General features: G+C 64.2%; 1 protein-coding gene across 1 annotated transcript; it reads left to right on the top strand.

Moving 5' to 3' along the window:
• The first annotated feature begins 21,051 nt into the window (after positions 1-21,051).
• ABHD16B (abhydrolase domain containing 16B) lies at positions 21,052-22,469 on the top strand. Its single transcript, XM_027086699.1, is given in 4 exon segments — positions 21,052-21,204; positions 21,206-21,992; positions 21,995-22,108; positions 22,111-22,469. Coding segments are annotated over 4 exon segments (1,413 nt in total).
• The last annotated feature ends 2,006 nt before the right edge of the window (positions 22,470-24,475 follow it).

The following is a 24,475-nucleotide window of genomic DNA, read 5'->3' as shown; positions in this document are numbered from 1 at the left end:
GCTGATTGGCCCGCGCCCCGGCCCCGGCCCCGGCCACCGCCCCGGGCCCCGCCCCGCCGGCCCGGCCGCCGCCCCGCCCCTCGGTCGGCCGGCTCCGCTCGCGGGGCGGAGGGGGCCTCGGCGGGGGTCGGTTCGCCTCCGCCCCACCGTGGGCGGCCGGACAGCGGAAGTGCGGGCTGGAGCTCGCTCGGCATTGTGGGAAGCCCCCTCTGCGGGGCTGGCGGGGGGCGGGGGCGGCGCGGCGTGGGGTCTCCAGGCGCTGGAGCCCCTTCCCACGGGGACCCAGCAGCCGGGAGACCACCGATGGGAGACGCGGGTCGGGACGAGGGCAACCCAACCCCGCCCGTACTGCGCCCCTGTCTGTGCCCACACGCCTGTTCCTCGGGGGCGCGGGGTCCCCGGGCCGCAGGCTGTCCGCGCCCCTCAACGCACAGACGCGCCGCGCGTGTCTCGCAAACTTCGCGCCTTCCCCGCCGGTTGTGCTGGCTGCGCGCTGTGCAGAGAAAAAGCGCTCCCACGGCGCCCAGGGGCTCGGGGCCGAGCTGTCGGGGACCTCGGCGCTCCCAGCGAGAGGCGCACCGCGGGGCAGGGGCCACGGGACGGTGCCTGCCACCGGGGCTTGAGTTTGGCCAACTGAGGAGCATCGGCGGCCGCGCACGCGTCGGTCCTTCCCCCCCCCGCGAGGTCTGTCTGGGGGGTGCGGGGTCCTGCGAAGCAGCGGGTGCCCCGCTTCCCCCGCAAAAGATCTCGAATCGTGCTGCCCGAGATGGGCCCTGCGCGTCCCTTCTCGCCCCCGCTGTCCTCGAGTCCTCGGGCGGACAGAATGGGAAGCGTGGCCCCGCATTCTTGGCTGGCCTGTGCGGGGGCAAAGGCCACCTCGCTTCCTCTCCCGGACGCGACGGTGGGAAGGGAGGTGAGCCTGTGGCTGGCCAGCCGCGGCGAGGGAGTCGAGCACGACCTGGCCATCCAATGGGGAGGCGCCGCAGGCCGTCTGCGCCCTACCTCCCTACGGGCCCAGCGCCGCGGAATTCCTGGGAAGGTGGGAGGCGGCGGGCCATTATGGATGCTTTCTCAGGATGTGTAAGGAGGCATTCACTGGGCTGCTTGGGGAGGGCAGGCTTGCGGGGGGGGGGGGGGCGGTGTGTGGATTCTCCTTGAGTGAAAAAGGGCGGCCGCGGTCTGGCAGCCAGCGATGAAAGGCTGGGACACTCCCTCACTGCAGCCGGCGCCTGGAAATGGCTGTGCAGACACCCTCACCCCGCTCCCCGCTGCCTGCGCTGGCCCTGCCGGCACAGGGCCCCTCCCAGGCCTTTCCTGCGGAGGATCCCGGGTCTGGCACCGCAGGCACACGTTTCCTGGGCCCTCTCAGGTGGGGCTGGGTACAGCCATCCTCGGAAGTGGCTGCCTCTCGGCCTCCAGGAGGTTCTGGCCGGTCACTCTGTCCTTCCTGACGGGACGGAGGGCACTCTCTGCGGGGGTCCTCCCCCACCTGCCTGCCTGGAGTGCAGTTGTAGCCCATGGAGCAAAGGATGCTGGGGAGACTGAGGAGGGCAGCCCGCCAAACAGAGGAGGACCATTCCCCTGATGGCTGCCCCCCCCCCCCGGAGAGAGCCCCCCTCACCACCAAAAAGGTTCGACCCCCAGACACTCTCCAAGGAGAACAGCATTGCTAGGATGCCGCGTCCATCGTCCCTGCAGAACGGAGAGCTGCAGAGGCTGCCTTGGAGCACACAGTGGTGCTTAACCATTGCTCAGGAGGCCTGCCCACGAGAACCTAGCCAGTACCAGGGCTCACCCCACCTGTTAGCCTAGGGCTTCTGGTCTTGGTAGAAAGTCTTACTGAGTTCTGGAATGAGTCCCTGGGGTCCTGGAACTCTCTCTCCCCTTCCCCTGCCCTGCATGATGATGAATCGACCCTCCCGACCCCAGCAGCCCTGCCAGTGACTGGGGACTGAGAGTCTCGTCTCTTCTCTTCCAAGAACAAACAGAAGGGCGAGCAGCCTGAGGATGAGGCTGACAGACCACAAAGGCAGAACCAAGGACCGTCCCAGGGAGCTCTGATCAAGCCTTGCCTAAAACTGAAGACAGTGAAGCTTCTGGGAGCTAATAACCCCCCTATCATAGGAAGGAAGGGAGGGAGGGAGGAAGAAAGAAAGGGACAAAGGGAGGAAGGAAAGAAAAAAGAAAGGGAAAAGAAAAGAAGGAAGAAAAGAGCCAATAGTAGCAGCTGTGGCCTCTGAGCAGAGCTGGAGGAAGAGCGGGGTCACGCGGCGGGACTCCCTGGGGCCACCCGGGTGCATCTGCTCTGATGGGGAGATGCTGGCAGCACAGACCCAGGGGCCCCACGTTCATCAGTGCCCAGGCTCGGACTCACAGCGGGCAGATGCCAGGCTTGGTCAAAAAGCCTCCACTCTTGCTGGGGTCCCCTGGACCCTGGAGCAGGTGACACACACTGCACTTCACCCCTAATACTGGCATAGACCCTAGGAGGGATCTGCACCTGACAACCAGTGGGTCCTTCACCATCAGTAGAAATGTGGCCTCCATGAGGGCAGCTCTGCCCCAGAGGTGGCGCTAGCGACAGGCGAGGACCAAGCATGTGGGGTTGGCCTCAGTGGCACTCTTCAGCCATGGCACCCGGTGTCCAGAGGCAGCAAAGCCAACAGATGGGGAGTCTGGGAGGGCCTGGGGAATAAGGTGCCTGAGATGCCACGATGAACCAGACGTGGTTCCCGCCCCTTGCTTCGCTGGAGGACAAGACAGATGAACAAATGAATGGTCAGTGGTCCCTGCCACACGCTGGTCCTTCTGCAGGTTCACCCCCAGCCACATGTGTGAGCATTTCTGGAGCCTGCCCAGGAGACGCCTTGGGGGCCTGGAGAGATTAAGCATCCCTGAGGCCAGGGCTGGGAACCCAGGGGCCGAGGTGCAGAAGCGGCCAGGCCCGCAGATGTACTTGCCGATGGCTGCCCCTCTGAGCGCGCTGCCTTCACTCCCACCTGCAGACCCCGGGGCCGTTGAAGGGCAGGCTCAGTCCCGAGAGCTGCCTGGCTGCCAGGGCCCCTGCACCACGTGCTCAGCCAGCCCTCCACCTGCCCTCCACCCCCACTGCGTGGCTTCAGGGGGCAGAGTGGTTGGGAGGGGACCCAGCCCCACACCGGGGGCTGCTCCTGTGAGGCAGAGCCCCAGAGGCGCTTTGGGAAGAAATGTCCCTTCACCTCTCCCTTCCTAGTGTCCCCCTGGGCCAGCCCCCTCGCCAGGCCCTTCACCCCCACCCCCACCTCCCCCCAGGCAGCGTCTCCCAGTCTACCCCAGCTGGGTTCCCTAGGGCTGTCTTCATGGCAATCACTGGTCAGGAAACCTGCCTGTTTATCCTCCAGCCAGTGGTGTTGCTCAGCCGTCCCCATGGCAACAGCCCCGGGAGTCCTGCCCCTCCCAGGAAACTGCCCAGAACCTGTCCCTGTCCTCTCCGAGCCCCTGCTGGAAGCGGACAGGGAGGGAGAGAGGCTGAGGGCAGGGCAGGAGACGCAGCGTAAGGATGCCCGGGCTGCGCGCAGAAACCGCCTCTGCGCGTCATCCCGGGCCCCGCGGGTGGACTGGGGGTCCGCCCTGGGCTGCAGCAGAGCCCCACCCGTGGGCCGGGGGCCGCTTGCCTGAGGCCGGAGCCTGCTCCTCGGCCTGGCTTTGCCGTGTCTGGTGCCAGCTGGCCCTGCCCTCCTGCTGGGCCTCCCCGAGAGCTCCCTCCAGAGCCAGCGGCTACCTGCCAAGCCCACGCCTGCTCCACCCCAACTGTCCTCCCGGCCTGTGCCCCTGCCAAGCCCCACTGCCGCTCCAGCTGCCACCGCCAACTGTCACCCCGTTCCATTCCAAGCGCTCACCCGCAACCGTTCTTCCAAAATGCCACTGCCAAATGCCAGCCCCCTCCCTTCCTGAGCCCCCGCCCCTCAGCCCCAGGCCCGCACCGGGGCCCTGCCTTCCCGACCTTCACTCCAGACGGAGGCTGGGCCACACCTGCCGTGTGCCTGGGAGGGGCTGGTGTCAGAGGGCAGGGGCAGAAAGCTGGAGGTGGGGTGGGGCGGGAACGGGGCAGAGCAGGGGGGCGGCAGGGGGTGGAGCCGCCGTCCCTAGTGCCAGTGCACAGCCAGGCCAGCTGGGGGTGGGCGGCAGCCTGGGCAAGCCCGGGGGCTGTGGGTGGAGCTGGTGCCTGTCCCTGTGGGTCTGTGAACAGCTTCGCCTGACCGCTGACCTTGTCCTCTCCTAGCACTTCACCTCCCACCCCACCAGGCCTCTCTCTGGGGGGCACCAGCCCGCCCCCCCCCCCCCCCCCCGCGCCGCCGCCGCGGGCCCTGCCCCCAGGGCTCAGCTGCCTGAGACTGGCCTGAGCGCGGAAGGTGGCAGCGGGCTCCCCGCTGGGCTGGCCCGGGTCACTTTATCATCTGACCCCACCACCTCTGCGGCTCCAAGTCTTCTCCTTGCCGCCCCCCTTCCTCCCTAAGCCACCCTTTCCCTGTTCATCCCTGTGGAGGCGTCGTTCCCTGAGGACGCTTCCCTGATCCCCGCCCCACCCCCACGGGGGGTCTCCACAGCCGCCGCTTCCCCTGGGCACACGGCAGGCATCCTACCCAACTGGGACCTCGCTTGGCCCTGGGAGGAAAAGGGAAGACAGGGCCCGGCCGAGCCAGGAGGCACCGCTGCCAGCCGCAGGTGCGGGCCTGGGGCTGTAATTCCATCTCAGGCGGGCTCTGGAAACTGGGAGGCCGCGGGGGAGCAGCCAGTCAGCGCTGGAGCAGGGCAAGGGGGCTGGGGGCCTCCGTCCCCGCCGAGGAACGCAGCTGCTCCCCGGGGCCACAGCCACGGAGGCTCGCGTTGCAGAAGCTGGTGATGGCTGCAGATAGCCATGGGGGGTGGGGGTGGGGAGGGACACCGGGCCCTCCCCAGGGTCCTGTTCGGGAGCCGCCAGGCGGGGACGCGAAGGGGGTTGCTGGGGGCTGCATCAGCCGGAGCCTGACCGAGCTCCGTCCCGGGAGGAAAGGGCGGACGGGGCACATTCTCTGAGCACCTACTCTGTGCCAGGAGTCTCCCCATGGGGTCAACTGGCCCAGCTCTTGTGCTAGGGGCTGGGAGGCGGAGGAAAAGGAGGTGACGAGGGGCCCTGTCCCACCTGGACAAGGTACAGGCCCCTCCCCTCCCATCAGAGGAGGGTGTTCTGGGGTCCCTTTGGTGGGCTTGGAGAGGCCCCAGCCCTGTGCGGTGCCAGCCCACTGCCTCGGCCTCGTCCATCCATCCATTCACGCACTTACTCAGCAACATTCATGGAGCACATCGAACCTGCCGCGTGCCACGTACGTCCCAGTATTGGAGAGCAAGACAGGACGCCTTTTATTCTGGGAAGGAGCCAGGTGGCGAGCAGGTCAGCTGAGAGGTCAGCCAGGGTGGACCCGGGAAGGGGGGTCCCTGGAGACACAGCCATTGAGAGGACGGGGCAGGGAAAACACAGGGGGAGCGTGTGGCAGTGCTGGTAGGACGGAAGGGCTCAGAAAGCCAAGGACAGAGGGACACGGGAGCTGATGGGAAAGGTGGCTGGAGCCGGGGCCATCTGAGCATCAGAATAACGTCCCGCTGGATGTGTCACAAAGCACGAAGTGACACAGCCGAGGTAAACGCAGGGCCGTGAGTCTGGCATCCTCCAGGAGGTGGAGGCGAACACACACACTCCTTGAGCGTGGAACCGCCTCTGAAGAAGAGGCTGGAAAAGGGAAAGTGAGGGGCTTTAGCGGGGAGAGACCTGGCAGGCAGCCTCCTCGCCAAGTGATCAGGGACATCATGGGACATCAGGCCCCTGATATGATGTGACAGGAAGGGTCCCTCACCTCTGCTGGTGTCTTCCCCCCAGCTCATAACCCTGGTGTGATCATGAGAAAACACATCAGACAAACCCAAACTGAGGGACATGCTACAAAACACCTGACCAGCACACCTCAAAACTGTCACGGTCATGAAAACAAGTGCTGTCAGACAAACGGGCCCAGCCCAGAGGAGCCTGGGGAGACGTGAGGGCCCTGCAGTGTGGCGCCCTGGATGCGGTCTTGGAGGAGGAGAGGGACGCTGCTGGAAGAACAGGTGAAATGCAAGTAGGGTCGGAGCCACACTTAAGAGTTGCAGTTACCCAGTTACAGTGGTAACCCTGTTACCACTCAGGGTTGCAGTGGCAACTTTAGGGGAAGCTGGGCCGGGGGAGGGGCACACAGGAACTCTGGGGACTCCCAAATGTCCCCACTTTTCCATCTACCTAAAATCAGTCCAAAGTAAAAAGACCCAACCAATCAATGGGACAAAACCTCCTCCTTCAGGCCTGGGGCTCGTTTTCACTTTTGGATCCAAAGACTCCGGCAGCTCCCAGTGTGCCCACCCTCAGGGCGCAGCGGCCAGGGGTGTAAACCCCGGACCGCGAAGGACTTGCCCCAACGCCCTGCCGCGAGCCTTGACCCAACCTCAGCCTGGCCTCCACTTGCACCCGTCATGTCCCTAAAGGTGACTCCAGCCCCCCACACTGTCTTTTTGCTCAAAAAATCCCAATGTTGGGGCTTCCCTGGAGGTCCAGTGGTTAAGACTCCGCACTTCCACTTCTGGGGGCACAGGTCCGATCCCTGGTCAGGGAGCTAAGATCCCTGCATGCCGTGCAGCATAGGCAAAAAAGAAATCCCCATGCTGCCAAACCCCAAAATGTGCTTTGTCCCAGTCTGTTCTCCCTTTGAACCCCCTGCATCTTTGTCTCAGCTGGAGTGGAGTCTCCCCGCTGCAGGAGACCGCATGAAATCCATCTCGCTGCCTCGAAGCCTGTCCGGGGCTGTTTCTGTTGACAGCTGCCATGAGCCTTCGTCATGCCTGTGTGTTTGCACACGTGTTTGTGGGCTCCTCGGCTGTGTGTGTGTGTTGGTGCATGGGTGTCTGTGTGGGTCTGTGTGTGCTTGTTCAGAGGCGACCGCCAGGTTTGTACAAGAGTGTCTGGGAGTGTGTGTCCTGCTTTGCTCACTCCGGAGGGAACCAGGCCCAGTTCTGGACACTGGGCAGGAGGTGGTCCCTCCCAAATCTCTGGAACGAGGGCAAGACGCCCTCCGGATGGGGAGGGGGGGACGTGGCTGCGGAGGTGAACAGCGTGCAGCTTGAGCCGGGCGGGGGGAAGTCCTCGCTGGGCCAAGCCCAGGTCCTCTGGGGGGGCGATGACCTCAAAGGCCACGTGGGGCCATGTGGCGACTGCCGGGCAGGAGCTTCTGGGGTTTTCCACAGGCTGTAGGTCCCGTCACAGACTTTTGAAGAGGAGACGGGCTCTATCGAATGATCCAGAGATGTGTTTAGGACGAGAGCTGACGAGCCCTGGGTGGAGTGGACGCGGTCGATGAGGGAGAAGCGGGGGGAGCTGCCTATCCGCTTGGCCGCAGGGCGGCGGGTGCCTGTTCAGGGGACAGGAAACCAGAGCGGGTGTGGGCGCGGGAGACACGCGGGTCTGTGGAGCAAGGCCAGGGCTGCAGGTGCCCAGTGGGGGCGGGGAGGCCTCGAAGGAGAGGAGCTGGCTTGGGTGCCTCTGACCCTGGGGCACGCAGCCCACACCTCAGCGTGGCTGGGGTCAGGGGAGGTCATGTGGCAGAAGGGTGACAGCAGGGCACTCCTATCCCCTGCTCAATGGGGTTTCAGAGGTCGCTTGGGCAGGGGTCCCGTGCAGAGCCCTACCCTCGGGTCACCTGGGCCCTGGCGGGTTGGGGGGCTCCCACAGCTGTTCCTGGAGGGCCGCCCTGGCTTGGATCCCCTTCTCCAACCAGCCTCAACCTCAGACCCCGTTAGTCCAGCCAGGACTCTCTCCCCACCTCGGCTGAGGGGTGGGGCACCAGAGTCCGTGCTATGGGCCTCAGGGGCCCCCATTAAGATGGGGCAAACTGACCTCCAGTCCTGCCCAGGTGGGGCCAGCCCCCGAGGGACCCTTCCCTCACCCTGGCCCAGCTCCGGGATGCAGCCAGCCCCACCACAGCTGGTGACACTCCCTCCCACAGGTGCCCCACACAGCCAGCGTCCAGGGCAGCCCAGCCCGAGGGCAGCGGGGAGCACCTGAAATGAAGTGGAATACGCCCCACCCTCCACCAGACCTGCAGACAGGTGGGTCCCAGGCCCACACACCTGCTGTGGACAAGGGAGACTGCCAGCTGCAGGGGCACCATGCCTGCGCTTTGGCTTTGCCTGACACCAGCTTCACACGCCAGCCCGCCAGGGCCCAGATGCGGCGGTTCTTCTGCCCCAGGGCCTTTGCACCTGCTGTTCCCTCAACCTAGAATGCCTTTCCTGCTCCTACCCACCTGGTGGTTCTCAGCCGTCCTGAGGACCCACTCCCAACCCTGCCCCCCAGCCCGCCAAGACAGCTGTGCACTCTCGCTCTGGGAGAGTGGAGCCCGCCCAGACAGGGCTCCACTTTGGCCTAACGCCTGCACTTTTTGACTGTCCTTCGCCCCTCCCTGTGCTCCATGAGGGCTTGGCCATGTCAGATTCCCTCTTGTGTCCTGGGTGCTGAGGGGCCAGCCTGGCCGGAACTACGATCAACGCCCACTGTGTGATTTTGGGTAAATCACTTACTTCTCTGGGTGACAGTCTGCACCTGAAGAGCCCACCTGGCATAGCTGAGTGGGCTGAGCAAGACGGCAGGACACAAAAGCGGCCCCAAGGTGCCACCTCCCTTGCCAACATCGTTATCACGGGGGTTAACAGTCACCAGGGCCAGGTGGGCACGATAAAGGGCCCGGGCCAGGCGGGCACTGAGAGCGGGCTCCCGGCTTTCTGCTGCGGTTGCCTTGGATGTCCTGGGGGCACATCTTCCTGACGGGATTGAGGCTGGGGTCACCCTGGGCTGCTGCTGGGAGCCCCAGGCAAGGCGGACAGGCCCTGGGAAGAGGCCGTGTTTGCCTGGTGTTGGGAGGTGAGTGAGAACTGCGGGGCAGTTTTCCTCCTCTGAGCCCTCAACCCCACACACCCAGGAGAGGGGCAGGGCGGGGGAAAGCCGGGGGAGGGGGCCGGAGGGGCTCGGGGCCTTTGCCTTGGAAGGCCCCTGCCTGGGGGGAGCCGGGAGGAGCAGCCATCCCACCTGGTCTGACCAGCCCCACCTCACTGCCCCCAGACCCGGCCAGGACCCTCAGAGACCATCTCTGTGGCCACGCGTGTGCCTCTGTGTTTCGGGAGGGGTCTGGGAGCGCGAGAGCCCAGTTCCCCAGTCCGCGGCTGCTGCTGCTGCTGCGGGCTGGGCTGCGCGGGGCTCTGCTCCCTCCTCCCCTGGGGGGTCCTGGTGCCGGGGTGGTTTGAAAACCAGAGCCTGGAGGCCTTATCAGACCACAGGTTTTCCTGAGGAAGGAAGGGTGGGTGTGGGCCGCCGGGATGGGATACCTCCTCTGGGCGTGCCTGCCGGGTGGAGGGCGCATGGGCGCTGCCCTCCTGGGGGGGTGGAGGACAGCCTCGCCCAGGGAGACCCTAGCCCAAGGCCCAGCCCGGCCAAGAACAAACAGACCCCAGGCTGGAGAGGCCCTAGGCCAGGCCTCGAGTCTAGGAGCCCCAGAGTGTGCACTCGCTGAAAGCAGGAGCAAATTGTAGCATTTCTGGGAGTGTCCACAGGACCTCAGCGAGAGCTGTGACCATTCCAACCGCAGCTCCACTTCTAGGGGGGCCCAAGGAAATACGTGCTCAGGTTCACAAAAACCACACGTCCCAGCATGTTCAAGGACCCCCTCTTTGCAATAGCCCCGAACTGGAAAAACCCACTGCCCACCAGCAACAGAGTATGTAAGTGAAATGCAGCTTGTCACACAGGGGACACTGGACAGCCAGGAGGACAGCCACCTGTGACTCCCGGCTCCACAGTGGCCTCGCTTCCACGGCAGGCCACCTTCAGAAACGGGCGGGACAGCTAGTAGGGTCAAACAGCGGTAGCCTTTGGGATGTGGGTCCAGGGGGCCTCCTGGGCTGGCCATGCCCTGTTCTCCTGTTTCGGGTGCTGGTGAGAAGTTGTGTTCAGTTTATGAAAATTCATTAACTATGTACTCAAGGTATGTGCACTTTTCCGTATGTATGTGGTACGTCAATAAACAGTTATACAAAAACCCCCAAATCCTCCACTGACCCCTCCCTGAGGGAAGATGCTTTCCTGGGGCTGTCTGTCCTCTTCCCTCCCTGCCCTGACCTGCCTCCTACCTGGGGCTCCAGGGAAGTGGGGGCCAGGAGGGGGCAGCCCTGGAGCCCCTCCTACCTCTGGGGACCGAGGCTCTGCCAGGCTGTCTGCCCCAGGGCCTTCTCCGCTTTCTCAAGGGCAGGGCCCCAAGGAGCCCCAAGGCGGGGGTCCCGCGGCCTCGCAGGTGGGGCCGGGAGGATGTGTGACCCGCCCTGCTGGAGCCGGCCTGGCTGGCCTCGGAGTGCTGGCGTGGGCCCGGGACACCCGCCCTCTGCCTGCTGGGCCGGGGGTGCCTCCCGTCCTCTACCCTCCGCCCTCCCCCCGCGGGTGCCTCTACCCCTTCCGCTTCCAGAGGCCCCGGGGCTATTTTTAACTCGCCAGAGCTGCTGAAGGTGGACAGAGCCTGGGGGTGGGGGGGGAGAAGGCCCAGCAGCTACCTTCCTGCCACCACCCCTCCCGGGGTCCGGGCTTCCTGGGGGGGGACTGGTCATTCTTGACCTTAGAGGAGAAACAGCACACTCCACGCCACTTATATAGACACACAGGAAGGCCACGTGGGTACCCCAAGGTGCAGACATGTGCCCGGGATACAGACTCGAGCACACACGCGTGTGCATGCACACACAGGCACACATGCACGTGCAAACACACACGCATGGCCCAGGGACGTGCTCGGAAACATACCAGATGCACGGAGACTCAGACAAATACAGGGACACATAGACGGTCTCCGCCCTCCCCAGACACCTAGCCCTCCTGGAAACACACACACACACACACACACACACACACACACACGCGCTCGCGCACACAGGCACACAGCACAGACGCTGGGGGTGCAGCGAGGACCCTCAGGCCACATTCTAGACTGATGTGGGAGGGGCCTACAGGTGCGGGTGCTCAGCGCACTCTGTTCCTGCTCCCCAAGTACCAGCCAGTATTCCTGAGCTCTCAGCACCGTCCCGGCCGAGATGCCGCATCCTGGCCTCCCCCTCCCCCAGAGGAGGGGCAGGCTTGCGGCAGGAGCCGCTGAGCTGACTCGCAGCCTCTTCCCCCGCACTCTGGCCACGCCCGCTCAGGACAGGAAACCGAGAGAGGGATGGGGGCGGCAGCCCATGGCGCTGTGGCCTCAGGGCCTCCCCTTCCTAGCCCTGCTCCCCACTTCCCCTCTCCTCCCCTGGCCTTTGTTCCCTGGAGCAGCTCACCCCCCACCCTGCGGGGGAACCAGAGTCTATCCTGGAAAACCCCAGGTGCTGGGCTGGGGGCCTCTGTCCGCTGCATCCGGGTCCAGGGGGAGGAGGAAGCCGGGAGGACAGATGGGGCAGGGACCTATTGGCCAGGGGGCAGCCGGTTGGCTTCCAAATCCCCTCCACCCCCCACACCCCCACCTCTGTCCCTGGAGGCCCCAGAGGGATGGAGGAGGGCGGGAGCCGGCCTGGAGGACAGGACATCCTCTTGGCAGGACACAGGACGCCAGGCCGGAGGTTCCCAGCCCCAGTCAAGGCCACAGGGGGAAAAGGCCACTGGGGCTGGGGCTCACCAGTTCCGAGATGGGCCCGGGCACCGACGGCTGTGACTTCGGGAAGGACAGCAGAGCCAGCACCAAAGAAACACCCCAGTCCCTGACACTCCCCCAGGCCCCTCCTGGCCCGCCAATGTGTGGACCCACCCCCGGTGGCACCAGGCCCAGGGCCCCTCCTCAGGGAGCCCCACAGGTCACGGGAGAGGCCAGAAGGCCCGGGGGTCACCGTCGCCTGTGCCGTGGGGAGCCCCCACCCCCGCTGGGAGCCCACTCCTCCATGTGAATCCCAGGGCCCAGGGCCCAGACCGCAGGCCGGCCCAGCCCTCCCCTGCCCAGGACTAGAAACCCAGGGACAGTCAAGGTGGGGTGAAGGCCACGGGGACCCCTTGCTCCTGCACCGCCTCCCGCAGCAAAGCAGCAGCCCCCCAAGCTGGCACCGTCAGCCCACGGCTGACCGTCCGCTCAATGGTCTGGGAGCTGATGGTGCCAGGATATCACGGCATCCAGGCTGCCCGACCGGGGAGCAAGCCTGCGCCTGTTGGCCAGTGGTGAGTCCGACACAAGTGCCCACTAGCCATTCACAGACACTTCTGCCAGCCTGTTCTGGTTACCTGGGTGGGAAACGATGTCCCATCTAAAAACAGCCTATAGAAATGAGTTACCTCAACGCACAGCCTGAGTCTGGATCTGCCTCTGTTCACCCGAGTTAAAATCACCAAAGGGGAATTAACCATGGACTTAGCTCGTGACCCAAGAGGAATGACACCTCTGCCAGGGAGACAAGGCCAAACCCAGCCCTTACCGCTCCCAGCCCTCGGTTCCGTCCCCAGCGCCTCCGCACGCTCTCCTTGACTCCAGTCACAATCCTTAACGTCTTTTGAAAAATGAGGCTTTATTGGAGTATAATTTATATACAATGATATTCACCAGTTTGAAGCATACGATTTGATGAGCTCTGACAAACAGTCGTGTAACCACCCCCACTATTATGATACAGAACATTCCCATGACCCCCCAATCCCCTCAGCCTCTTGTTGTTCATTCTGCCCCCGGCCCCCCGGCCCTGCCCTGCCCTGCCCACCATTGATCCGCTCTCTGTCACTATAGTTTTGTCTTTCCCAGGATTTCACACAAACAAAGCCACGTAGAATGGGGTCTTCTGGTCCCGGCTCCTTTCCCTTAGCAGCGATGCTCATTCTGCGCATCAGTTATCCACTCCTTTTCTTTCCAGGGTGTAGACGGACCACTTGCCAGCTGACAAATTCATTTCATTTCTTTGGGGTAAATTCCTAGGAGTGGGATTGCGGGATCATTCTAATGCTCGTTTTCTAAACCTTTGAATGTGTTTGTTTTCGCTCTGCCCCACTAGGCTGTAAGCTCCCCAAGGGAAGAGACATCACCTGTGTTGCTCATCGCCATGACCAGAGCCCAGTGCAATTCCGTGCCAGGACCATTGCCCACAGAGTGAGTGAGTGAATGAACCAGTGATGGTGGTGCCTGGGACGGTGGATTTTGGTGATGCTGATGGGAAGAGATCATGGCGCTGAGGGCAATAGAGGTGACGATGGTGATGGAGGTGACTGTGGTTAGGGGACAGTGACAGGGGCTGCTGGCCGTGACAGAGGTGGTGTCTGTGACGGTGAAGGCTAGAAACGCCTCCTTTGCCCTCCGTGGAGACGTCGTGAGGGCCCTCTTTGGATGTCCCCTCCACCTCCCCACCTCCAGACACCTCCAGTCCCCCACTCCAGAGTCACACCTTGGAGCAAGTTGTCACCTAAACCTCCACCCACCCTGAAGCGACTCTTCCCACCAGCTCCCGCTGTGGCCACACCCCCACTCGCCCACAGCTGTGACATCTCACCAGGAACAACCCTCCTTTCTCCCGAACACTCGGCTTTCCCCTCTCTGGCTTCCTCCTTATCCTGTTTAGAATTCATATTTTCTCTCGAGAACACCAGAAGTGTTAGTGTATCCATCCTCTCCTGGTACCACTCTCTCCTTGCCAGCGCCTAAGCCGCTGTTCTCCGCTCGGAAAATCAACCGGGAGGCTGGTGCCACCAGAAAGCAGACCGGGAGCTGACCCTGACACCCGGCCCACGCGCTCCCCCCAGGCCGCTGTGCCCGCCGCTCACACAACCCCCCTGGCTGGCCCCTCCCTGCCTACCGGAGCCTTCCTCCAGCCTAAGCCCCGCCCCTGCCCCAGCCCCTCCTTCACAAAGCAGTGACCGCTCTGAAATGCAAACGTGAGTCTGGAACTTTCTTGCTGAATCTTTCAGTGGCTTCTGAGAAGTGCCTTCCTCTCAAACCCCTCTCCCCAGTTGACCAGGCCCCACGTGATCTGTCCCCCATTCCTGGCCTCATTCCTGTACCCCCGCTCCCAGGTTCCAGCCACACTGGCCTCGTTCTTATTCCTCCAGGATGCCAAGTTCCCTTCAGCTCCAGGCCTCTCCCAGGGCCAGGCTGCAAACTCCTCGCCACCTTCCTGGTCTCGTCTCCTGCCCTCCCCACTCCAGGCTGGCGACCACCCGGTGTTCCCTCCCGAAAAGCCCTCCTTCAGGCCAAGCCCTTACTTGTGCTCAGCCAGCACCCGGGGCAGCCGTGGACCGTGCCGTGCTCAGCCCTGTCCCCCACCAGCAGGCCCTCCGTGAATGGTGCTTGCTGGGAAAGTGAGGGGGGATTGGAGGCGGGCTGTTCAGCTCACCACCAGGCGCAGAGATGACCGAGGAGGAAGAACGAGCTCCATCCGGGCTTCCTGGGGGCCAGGAAGGCCAGGCCCAGGCAGTGGTCACCAGCTGGGATATGGGGGACCCCCCCCGGGATGCGAGGCCCAACCCAAGGGACCTGGGAGACTCCTGCCCCACGCGGGTCCCAGGCACCGCCTGGGACTTTCCGGGGGGCTGTGCCATTGAGGGAACCTTTGCTGCCAGGGCCACAGGGCACCCGGGCATTTCCTGCCCAGCCTCACTCCCCGAGGCCAGGCCCCAGCCCTGTGGCCCCGCTCCTTCCTCCTCCGCCAGGGGGGTTTCCACCCAGCCTGAGCCCCGCTATTTTTAGCTGAGGGAGAGGGACCGACTCCTGGCCCCACTGCTTCCCCCGAGGGAGCATGGGCAAAATGAGGGCTGGGCGCCAGAGGCTGGGGAGTTGACCCCCTAACTCCCCACACCAGGGTACACCTGGGCAGCCCAGGTGGCCAGTGCATGGGCCCAGTGGGCAGGGGCTCCAGTCCTCGGGTGGGGTGGGTCCAGGGCCTGGGTGGGCTACCGCCCACTTCCTGCGGCCTCGCCCCAGCACTTCAAAGGCTGCTGGCAGCCCTGTGGTCACTCCCGGCTCCCACGCAGCTCAGCCTGAGGGGCGGGCCCGGCGCAGGAGCCCCAGCAGCTTCAAAGTGGCTGGGTGGGCAGCCCTGCGGTTAGATCCCCAGGGCGGGTGGGGAACAGGAAGGGGGGGATAAGGGGGCCCTCTCTGCTTCTGTGTCCTCCCCGCCCCACTGCCTTCCTGGGTGGGCTTAGGGCAAAGGCCCAGACGCTTTCCTGGCCCCCAGATCCTGTCCCGGAGCCAGGCCGCCGGGGGGTGGTGATGCCTTCATGACTGTGTGATGTGTGTGCGGTCCAAGTGGGTTCCCCCCGGAGGGCAGCCCCCTAGAAACCTCCGGAGCCAACGTGGGGCGCCCCTCCTGGACCCCTCAGGGCCCCGGCTGTGGCGAGGGGGCGCGGACACCTTCCCTTCCGCCCCCTCCCCCCTCCGTTCTTGCCCCACTTTTCTGCCTGAAGCGGGGCAGCCGGGAGGGGAGGGACGGGGGAGAAGGGCCTGCCTGTCTGGGCCCTGGAGCGGCCCCGCCCACACCCTCCACGGAGGTGGGCTGGATGGGCTGCGGTGGGCTTGACCTCGCGCCAGCTCCCCAGAGACCGGCGGGGCGAGAGGGGCGGGGAGCCAGCGCCTCAGAGCAGCCGCCCCGAGCTGAGCAGACGCTGAGAACAGAGACTGTCTGTGAGCAGGCGGGGTGGGGGGGGTGGTGGAGGAAACTTCCAGGGTCCCCTGGGGTCAGCTCCAGGACAGTTGCCATTTTTAATCTGCGCAAGAGACTTAGAAGGAGCCGCGAGGGCTGTAACCTAGATCCGCTCAGGAGATGCCGGCAGTGCAGCCCAAGGAGAGCCCCCTCCCCCAGCTGCGCACCCCGAAGGGTAGAGCAGGCCCTGTGCCAGAGACCCCAGGAGATATCGGGGGCCTTGCAGGGTCCCCCCTGCTCTGGGCTGACTCTGCCCCCGCCAACCTCCAGACGCTTCCCCCCTCCTCCGCTCTCTGGTGTGTGGGGGGGGCGGCGTCAGGAAGGAGCCCCACTCGTGAGCCCCCAGCCCTGACGCCGGGCCTAAGCGGAAGCTGGCTGCAGCCCACCCACCGGGGCAGGTGGGAGAGCCACGCCCCAGGAAGGCTGGCCCTGGGGGTCTCGGCTGGAGGCCAAGGGGATCCCCACCTAGTCCTCGCCTGGGCTGTCTCCCACTCTCCAGAGGAGAGCCGAGGGCTCACTCCTGAGACCCCTACCCACGCCCCCCACCTGCTTCTTCACTCTTGGGGTGGCTGCCTGGACGCAGGATGCTGCTGGGGGTAGAGTGGGAGCGTCCCAGTAACGGCCCCGCCTCCAAAGAGGAGTGGAGTGTCAGGAGGAGGGTGACAGGGCACCGGTGTGGGAGACTCCAGGGTCGCCCCCGGAGTTCTCCAAGGACCACTGTGTGGGTTGCCCCTTTGGAGACACCTCCCACCTTCCGCCTCAACACCAGGAGACAAATGTTGATGGTTCTGGGGCTTGGAGGAGCCAGGAGGGAAAGGCAACATCTGTGCCCCCTGGAGACCCCCACCAGTGGAGTCAGCGTCCCCAGGAGAGGCTCTGTGGGCAGGAACCAGGGCTCCAGCTCGGGGGTGGGGGGAAGGGGGGTCGCTGGGGCAAGTGGGCGAGGAGCCATCTCAGGCCCTCTGTGGTGATCCCCTTTCCCGCCATCATCACTGGTCTTCAGGGTCTCCTGCTGAAAACACGTAGCACCCCCAAACCCCAAGACCTGACTCCCAGGCCGAGGGTACCCCATCCTTGCCATCATTCCATCATCCCCGCCCCGCTCAGTCTCCCCTCTCCAGAGCCAGGGCTGGCGGAGGTCCAGGCCACAGTTTCCATCTGGCCACCACGAGAGAAGCTGGCCAGCCCAGGGGTCCCACAGGTGAGGGACCTCCGAGGGGCAGCGGGCAAAAAGCAGGACTGGATTGCCTGACTGATGGAATGGCTCCTGGTGCCTGGTCAGCGGGTCAGGATCCGTCAACATTCATTAAACTTATACACACGTAGACCAGCAAATACTAAACCACCACACTCCCTGGCCTTGCTGCAGAGACAGCTCCCCACATGACTCACAGGCCGGCGCAGACTTTTGGAAGAGCAATCTGGCCACACCCTGGCGCACTCTTAGGACTCGGGTATGGCGGGGAAATCGCCAAGGGGCAGGGTCCTCAGACGAGGGTGTGCTTGGCAGCCACGCCGAAGGGGAAGATCTGGAAACCTGGGTATCCACCAGCAGAGGGTACGCTGGGGCATCAGTGTCTGCACATGGGGAGGAGGGGCCACTGGCCAGCTGCGGGCATGCGGCGATGCTCACAGGCCTGTAGGTGGGCATGTCTGTGGGCAAGTAGAGAAAGGTTAAGACTTTTGGGTACCAGAGAGGGGCTTGGAGAGCGCGGTCACCTTTCGTACACTCTGCCTGACTCGTGGCAGGGAGCCTGTGTGACACTGCGTAACATAATGCAGCCATCGCCTTACATCAAGCCCCGAGTGGGGGCTGCAGGAGTGGAAAGGGTAAGGTCCGCCCCGAGGGGCTCTGCCAGCAGCAACACGGGGCTCCGAGTGTGCACTGATGCTTCCAGTCGTGCATGGGGCCCCGGGGACCACCCTAGGAGCGCGGCTGTGGCCTGCACACACCGTGCACCAGCCAGGGGGTCGAGCCCCCGGGGAAGGAGGCCCCCGTCCGACTGGCCTGGAGGGCTCTTGACCCCAACTCAGGCTTTACTCTGATGGGGGGGACAGTGGGAGGGGAGGCTGAGACTGACCCGCAGGAAGGCAGGAGGAGAGGGCGGGGGTGTGCACAGCTCCCCACAAACCCCGCCATCCTTGAGGGCGCCGGTAACTCTCTGTGATTCCAGATGTTCAGCAGCTGTCTTGGCCATTTCCGCCCCTTCTCTGACCCCGCATCCGCCAGGAAACGTCCCCTCCTGTCCTCGGGCTCCGAGCCACCCCCTACCTTCCCTGCACCCCATTTCCTGAGCAGAGGCGTTTGTGCAGACTCAGCTCCCCCTCCCGTGGGGCGGCTCCAGCTTTCCCAGGGCCGGTGCTGCCCCCAGAGCCTGGACACCCTCTGCCAGGGGCTCTGATCCTGCCGCCGCCCCTCCAGCCTCTGGGACTGGTTTTCCCTCTCTCCCTCCTTTCCTCCTTGGAGGCTGGCAGCCTACATCGGGGCCTCTGGGGAAGCTGAGCCCAACCGGCCAGGAGGGAGTCCTGCTCAGTGGGGGAGGGTGGGAGCCCTGTGGGGTGGAGGCCAGAGGTCAGAGACCCCAGCCAAGCCCTGCAGGAGGGGGTGGGGGAGGGGGGACGCACGCTCAGATGTCTTCCCGGTGGACACTGGGGGGTGGCCTCTTCCATCTGAGCACCGAAAACTGGGGACACAGCCCCACCTTCCCTGAGCAGACCGGGGCCGGCGGGGGGGGGGCACAAGAGGTCACTGCTGCTGCAACTGGTCCAGTCTGGGGGCTCTTCTGGAGAGGGGACGGCAGGAGGAGGACTCCCTTCCTGTCATGTGCTTTCCTGTCTCAACAGAGCTGGTGGTTCTGGGGCACTTGGGCTCCTGTGGGCTGGGGGCAGGGCGGGTGGGGTCAGGGGCCAAGCCAGACACAGGGTAAGGGCTCCGGGGGGCCAGCAGCCCCAGCCCGTTGACCTCTGCCCCCCAGAATCCGGTCTCTGGCTGTTCCCCCTCCTCCAAGCTTCCTGCTCTGCCGGGGGAGCCAAGGGCAGGTGGGCCCGGCCAAAGGGAAGCCTCTATTTCCAACCAAGATGGGAGACTACCCTCAGGAGGACGCTGCTTCTCCATGCCCCACCTCTCCCCGGGGAATCAGCACAAAATGTGGTGTGTCCACCATACCGTGCAGACGATCCTGTGGGCCGCCCCACCGTGGCCGCTACGTCCGCCTGGCTTCGGGCTGAGCACAGAACGAGGCCTCTGCTCTGCTGTCGGGGTCGCTCCTGAGGGCTCGCGAAGTGAGCCTGGAGCCTCTGGGTCTGCACGTACCCCCCCACCCACCCCAGGATATGAGTCTATGAAAGAGGTCCCTAGGAGAGTAAACGCCCACACGCCCCCCCTAACCTTGGGGCCGGGGCAGACTTCTCAGGTGCACCAGGACCACCAATCCCCATGGGCAGCTCTGCCCATCCCTTGACCCCAGGCAGGGCACCCTGCGGGCTCCCTCCTGGGGCGGTCCCCCCACTGCCCCTGCTGCCACCCGGGACCTAGTAAAGAAGTGAAGTGCTCTCAGGGCAGAAGGAACAGGGGCGGAGCCCTCACCCAGGTTGGCCTGTGGACTCTGGGCCACCCCCTTGGGCCTCAGGACCTAACTGATGAGTGAAGCGACCCAGTCTGGGATAGGAGCTGGATAATCAGGAAGATCAGAATCTCAGCGCCTGGGGGAGGGGCGCTGGGGGTAGAGTTGCCAGATTTAGCAAAAAATAACAAACCAAAAAGCAGGATATCCAATTACAGTTGAATTTCAGATAAATGATACTTTAATATGAGTATGTCTCATGCAATATTTAGGACATACTTATACTCAAAAAAAGTATTGGTTGTTTATTTGAAATTCAAATTTAACTGGGTGTTCTGTATTTTACCTGGAAACAGGGGTTGGGGGGATGGATACTCAAACCTCTCAACTCACTCACTCTGCCCATTGACCCCTCCTGCCCGCCAGCCCCGGAGGACAGCAGCCGTCCGTCCTCAGTTGTGTCCCAAGCCTGGTGGCAGGTGACTGGGCCAGCAATGCCCCAGCTCAGCTGCACAGGGCAGTAGAGCAGAGAGGACTTGTTGGGGCCTGGCGCCCCCTCCCCAGAGGGCTGGGGTCTCCAAGGCAGGCCTCTTGGGTTCCGAGGGCCCAGGTGGGTTTGCCAAACTCCCTTTCAGGTCAAGGCAACTGTTGAAGGAGCCCCCCGGAACCTGGCTCTTCTCTGCCTCCCCCCATGGACTCTGCCCTGCTCTCTGCCCTCAGGGGGGCAGGCCCACTTTGGTGCAGGAGAGAAAGGAGAACCCACGAGAGCCCTCCAGAAAAGGAGAAGGGACATCTTGTGGGGTGGTTTCAGGGAGAGGAGAGCTCGACCAGGGGCTGAAAATGAGGAACATTGGCCAGGCACGACCCCCCTGGAGAAGGTCATTGCCTCTGCAGGCGTCAGTGAAAGAGGATCCAGAACGGCTCTGGGGGGGTGCGGGGGGCAGGGGCGGGCAGGGGGGAGGTTTCCAGCCTGCGCTCACCCCCTTTCCTGGGAAGGAAGGTGTGGAGGGCAGGGGCACAGGCAAGTGAGCAAAGAGCCCCACAGCCAGCCTCGCTGCTCCCCCTGGCCGGCCCGCTGGGGGTCCCACGTAGCCTTTGCAGACTCTCACACAGCCTGATCCCCAGGGCTGCTTCGTCCTGTCTCTGCTCCCTCTCCCACCAGGGCAGGCGCCTCTGGAGGTGGCGGGGGTTCAGGGCCATGGGCAGCCCTGTATTTTTCCCGGTGAGACCCAGGAAGAGGTCAGCACTGTTGATTTCTGGCCTGGGTGTCCACCTACAGTTCAAGGAGGAGGGGACCAGACGCTGCTCAGGCCCGGGTGGAGGTGGCCTTGGGGGTGGGTGAGAGGCTAATGAGGCCCCGGGAGGATGCGGGCCAAAGAGGGCCTGGCGAGGGTGTGGCCGCGCCAGGGTCCTGAGGCTGTGGCCCGGGCGGGGGTGTTGGGGGAGGGCGCGGTCCACCACGCCCGGGAACCCTTTGTGCGCCCACCACAGAGTGCCGCCTCTCCCGGGCAACGGTGACTCACAAAGCCGGCCCACGCCGGGCAGAGGACGCCTCCCCTGGGCCCCCGTGGGCCCAGGTCATAAAGGCCACGAGGGCCAAGCCCTGAGGAGGCACGTCCCGAGGTGGCCACGCGCGCCCGCGCGCGCGCGCGCGGCCCTGACACCGCACTCCAAGCCGGACCTAGATTTCCCACTGCAAGCGCGACCCGGCCCGGCGACTGGGCCTTAGGGCTGTCTGTCGGGGCCCAGCACCTCGGCGCCCATGCGTGTCGTCTGCTTCGTGAAGGCACTGGTGCACTTGTTCAAGATCTACCTGACAGCAAACTACACCTACAACTTCCGCAGCTGGCCTGTGGACCTCCGCTGGGATGACGTGCACGCCGCCGCCGCCGCCGGGGGCCACAGCGGTCACCGGGGGACTGACGTGCCCGGCAGCCGCGGCGGGCATGTGGCTGCTGCAGGGCGCGGCGCTGGGCGAAGACGTGCAGGGGCGGCCGTCCCGCGGGGCGCGCAGCCAGGCGCAGTGCCTCCTGCAGCAGATCAGTGAGCTGCCCGGCCAGCTCGCCAGCTACGTGCTGGCCCACTCGGTGGGCCGCTGGTTCGTGTACCCTAGTTCCATGTTCCTGATGACACGCGCGCTGCTGCCGCTCCTGCAGCAGGGCCAGGAGCGCCTGGTGGACCGCTACCGCGGCCGGTGCGCCAAGCTGGTGGCCTGTGACGGCAACGAGATCGACACCATGTTCATGGACCGCCGCCAGCGCCTGGGCAGCCATGGCCGCGGCCTGCGCCTCGCCATCTGCTGCGAGGGCAACGCCGGCTTCTACGAGATGGGCTGTCTGTCGGCGCCGCTGGAGGCCGGCTATTCGGTGTTGGGCTGGAACCACCCGGGCTTCGGGGGCAGCACGGGCGCGCCGTTCCCTCAGCGCGACGCCAACGCCATGGACGTGGTGGTCAAGTACGCGCTGTACCGCCTGCACTTCCCGCCCGCGCACGTGGTGGTCTACGGCTGGTCCATCTGCGGCTTCACGGCCTCGTGGGCCACCATGAGGTACCCGGAGCTGGGCGCACTGGTGCTCGATGCCACCTTCGACGACCTCGTGCCGCTGGCGCTGAAGGTCAAGCCCCACAGCTGGAAGGGGCTGGTGGTGCGCACGGTGCGCGAGCACTTCAACCTCAACGTGGCCGAGCAGTTATGCCACTACCCCGGCCGGTGCTGCTGCTCCGGCGCACGCCGGACGACGTGGTCAGCACCTCGGGCCCCCTGCGCCCCCTGCCGTCGGGCGACGTGGAGGGCCACCGCAGCAACGAGCTGCTCCTGCGCTGCTGCCGCACCGCTACCCCGCCGTGATGGCGCGCGAGGGCCTTACTGTCGTGACCCTATGGCTGCGTGCCGGCAGCCTGGCGCAGGAGGCCACCTTCTACGCGCGCTACCGCGTGGACGACGACTGGTGCCTAGCCCTGCTGCGCTCCTACCGCGCGCGCTGCGAGGATCGGCAGGAGGACGAGGAGGCCTGGGGCCCGCACGGGCTCGCTTTCCCCTGGCTAGTGGGCCAGGGCCTGAGCCGGCGGCGGCGCTGGCAGCTCGCGCGGTTCCTGGCTCGCCAGCACCTCAAGAACGTGGAGGCGACCCACTGCAGTCCGCTGGAACCTGAGGACTTCTAGTTGCCCTGGAGGCTGTAGACTGTGCTTCTGCGTGTCCCTTCTCCCAACCCCCACCCCAAACCAGTAAAGCTGGCCCTGCCTGGGATCCCCGCCTGGGATCCCCACCTTGTGTCTGGGGGAGGGTGGGGCAGTGCATAGGGACCTGGCAGATCTGGCACTCTCCCTCACTGGAGCATCCCCTTCCCTCCTTTCTCTTCCTCCCTCCAACATTTGTGGACGGTCCCAGTCTGCTCCCAGCTCCTAAGGGGAATGCAAAGATTAACCTGACCCAGTTTATGGCAACACTGTGTGATGGGTGCCTTGATCACCTAGAAAGGATGGTGTGAACATGGGCTGTGGGACAACAGGAGGCGTCCTTCACCTGGCCTGGGTTACAGGATGACTCTGGGAAAGATGAGTGTTGAAGCGTCTGTGCAAGTCGCCTCTAACTATGAAAGAACACTGGCTTTGGAAGGGCTGTAAAAGTCTTAGCAGCTGGACCTCCCCAGGAGTGCGATGCTGCTGCTTCATAGGGTTCCCCCAGCCCCATTCCTGGCTTCTACAGGATGGGGTTCACCGTGGAACCACAGACTCAGAGTAAGTGGCAGGCAGTCCAGGTGGGACTACAGACACACCTGCACTGATCACTCATTGCTTTGTTCCTGGCTCAGGGATGCCATACAAAATGAGAGACAAGCCCTCTGCCCACCACCACCTGTAATGCAGTCGCATCCTTACCACCTGCCCTTAATTGTATGAAGCAGGGCCTACTGGCTGTCCTCAACCCCTGGGGACAGGGGCTGGCCAGGGTGGTTCCAGCTAGAAGCTCTGGAAAAGCTGAAAGAAGGCAAGTGGGGCAGGCATATAATTGACAGCACCAGAGCAGGACCTGGCCTGGATGCACCTGGGCCAGTGCAAGCAGAAGCAGGTACTTAAGGTGACCTAAAGTACCAGGAAGACCTATGGGGAGAAGGTGAGCTTTGAGCTGAGACAGTAAGAGGAGTTAGCCAGGTGAAGGAATGGGTTTCCTTCCTAGGGATTAGTACCTGCAGGGTGGCTTGGCTGTTAGGGGGAATGCTGTCCAGAAGGGTCAGATCCTCAAGGGTTTGAATACCACTAAAGCAGCGGTCCCCAACCTTTTTGGCACCAGGGGCTGGTTCCGTGGAAGACAACTTTTCCACGGACAGGGGGAGGGAAAGGTTCAGGCGGTAATGCGAGCGGTGGGGAGCAGATGAAGCTTCGCTCACTTGCCCGCCGCTCACCTTCTGCTGTGCAGCCCGGGCCCCTGCACTAACGGATTGCTTGCAGAGGCAATTAGTAGCCAAGGAAGGGTAGTCGTGGGACTTGTTTTAGCGGGACCGGGTTGCCTAATGGCTACACACCTCTCCTTTGACAAGTTTGGCAAACCCTTCTCCGGAGTCTGCAGGAAGCAACTAGCTGAGTGATGGGCAAGTAACTCTGGCCTCAGTTTTCTCATCTGTAAAGTGGGGAGGGCCCCATCTGTCTCACCGGATTGCTGTGAAAAGGAAGTGAGAGAACACGGGGTCGAAGGGCGCCTCCAGCCAGAAGAGAGCAACTCGTGGTCGCGCCTTTTTCTGCGCAACCCCCATACAACTTTAAAATCCCTACAAAAAGGACAGACGCAAAAAAAAAAAGAGCCCCAAGGTCAGTGGGTCAGGCCTCGGAGGGAACGCAAGCGGCCTGAGTCTGACCCGCCGAAGTACGTGAGCCGTGGCGCTCGCAGGCAGGGGCAAACACCTTGGAGACCTCCAAGAGGCCCACCTCCGGGATCCCGTAGCGCCATGTTGCACGGTCCTCCCAGTTCCCACCTTACTCCGTGCACCTCAAGACCGTTCTACCTGTGCTTCTCGCTGGTGGACCGGCCTCCCTTTCCGGCTTCGTCCGCAGCCTCGACCAATCATATTAAGCTGATGAACCGGGACTAGGCCAAAACACCTCCCTCATTGGGCACCGCTCGTGGGGGCGGGACGGGGGGGGGGCGGAGCGCGCGTCAAAGCGGAAGTGGGTCGTCTCGCTGTTGATCA

Source organism: Aethalodelphis obliquidens, unplaced genomic scaffold (genome assembly GCF_003676395.1).
Source record: "Aethalodelphis obliquidens isolate GAN/ISIS:26980383/991018 unplaced genomic scaffold, ASM367639v1 scaffold57, whole genome shotgun sequence".
NCBI classification, from domain to species: Eukaryota; Metazoa; Chordata; class Mammalia; order Artiodactyla; family Delphinidae; genus Aethalodelphis; species Aethalodelphis obliquidens.
Note: the sequence above shows the minus strand (reverse complement) of the source record. Positions and strands in the feature narration are given on the sequence as shown.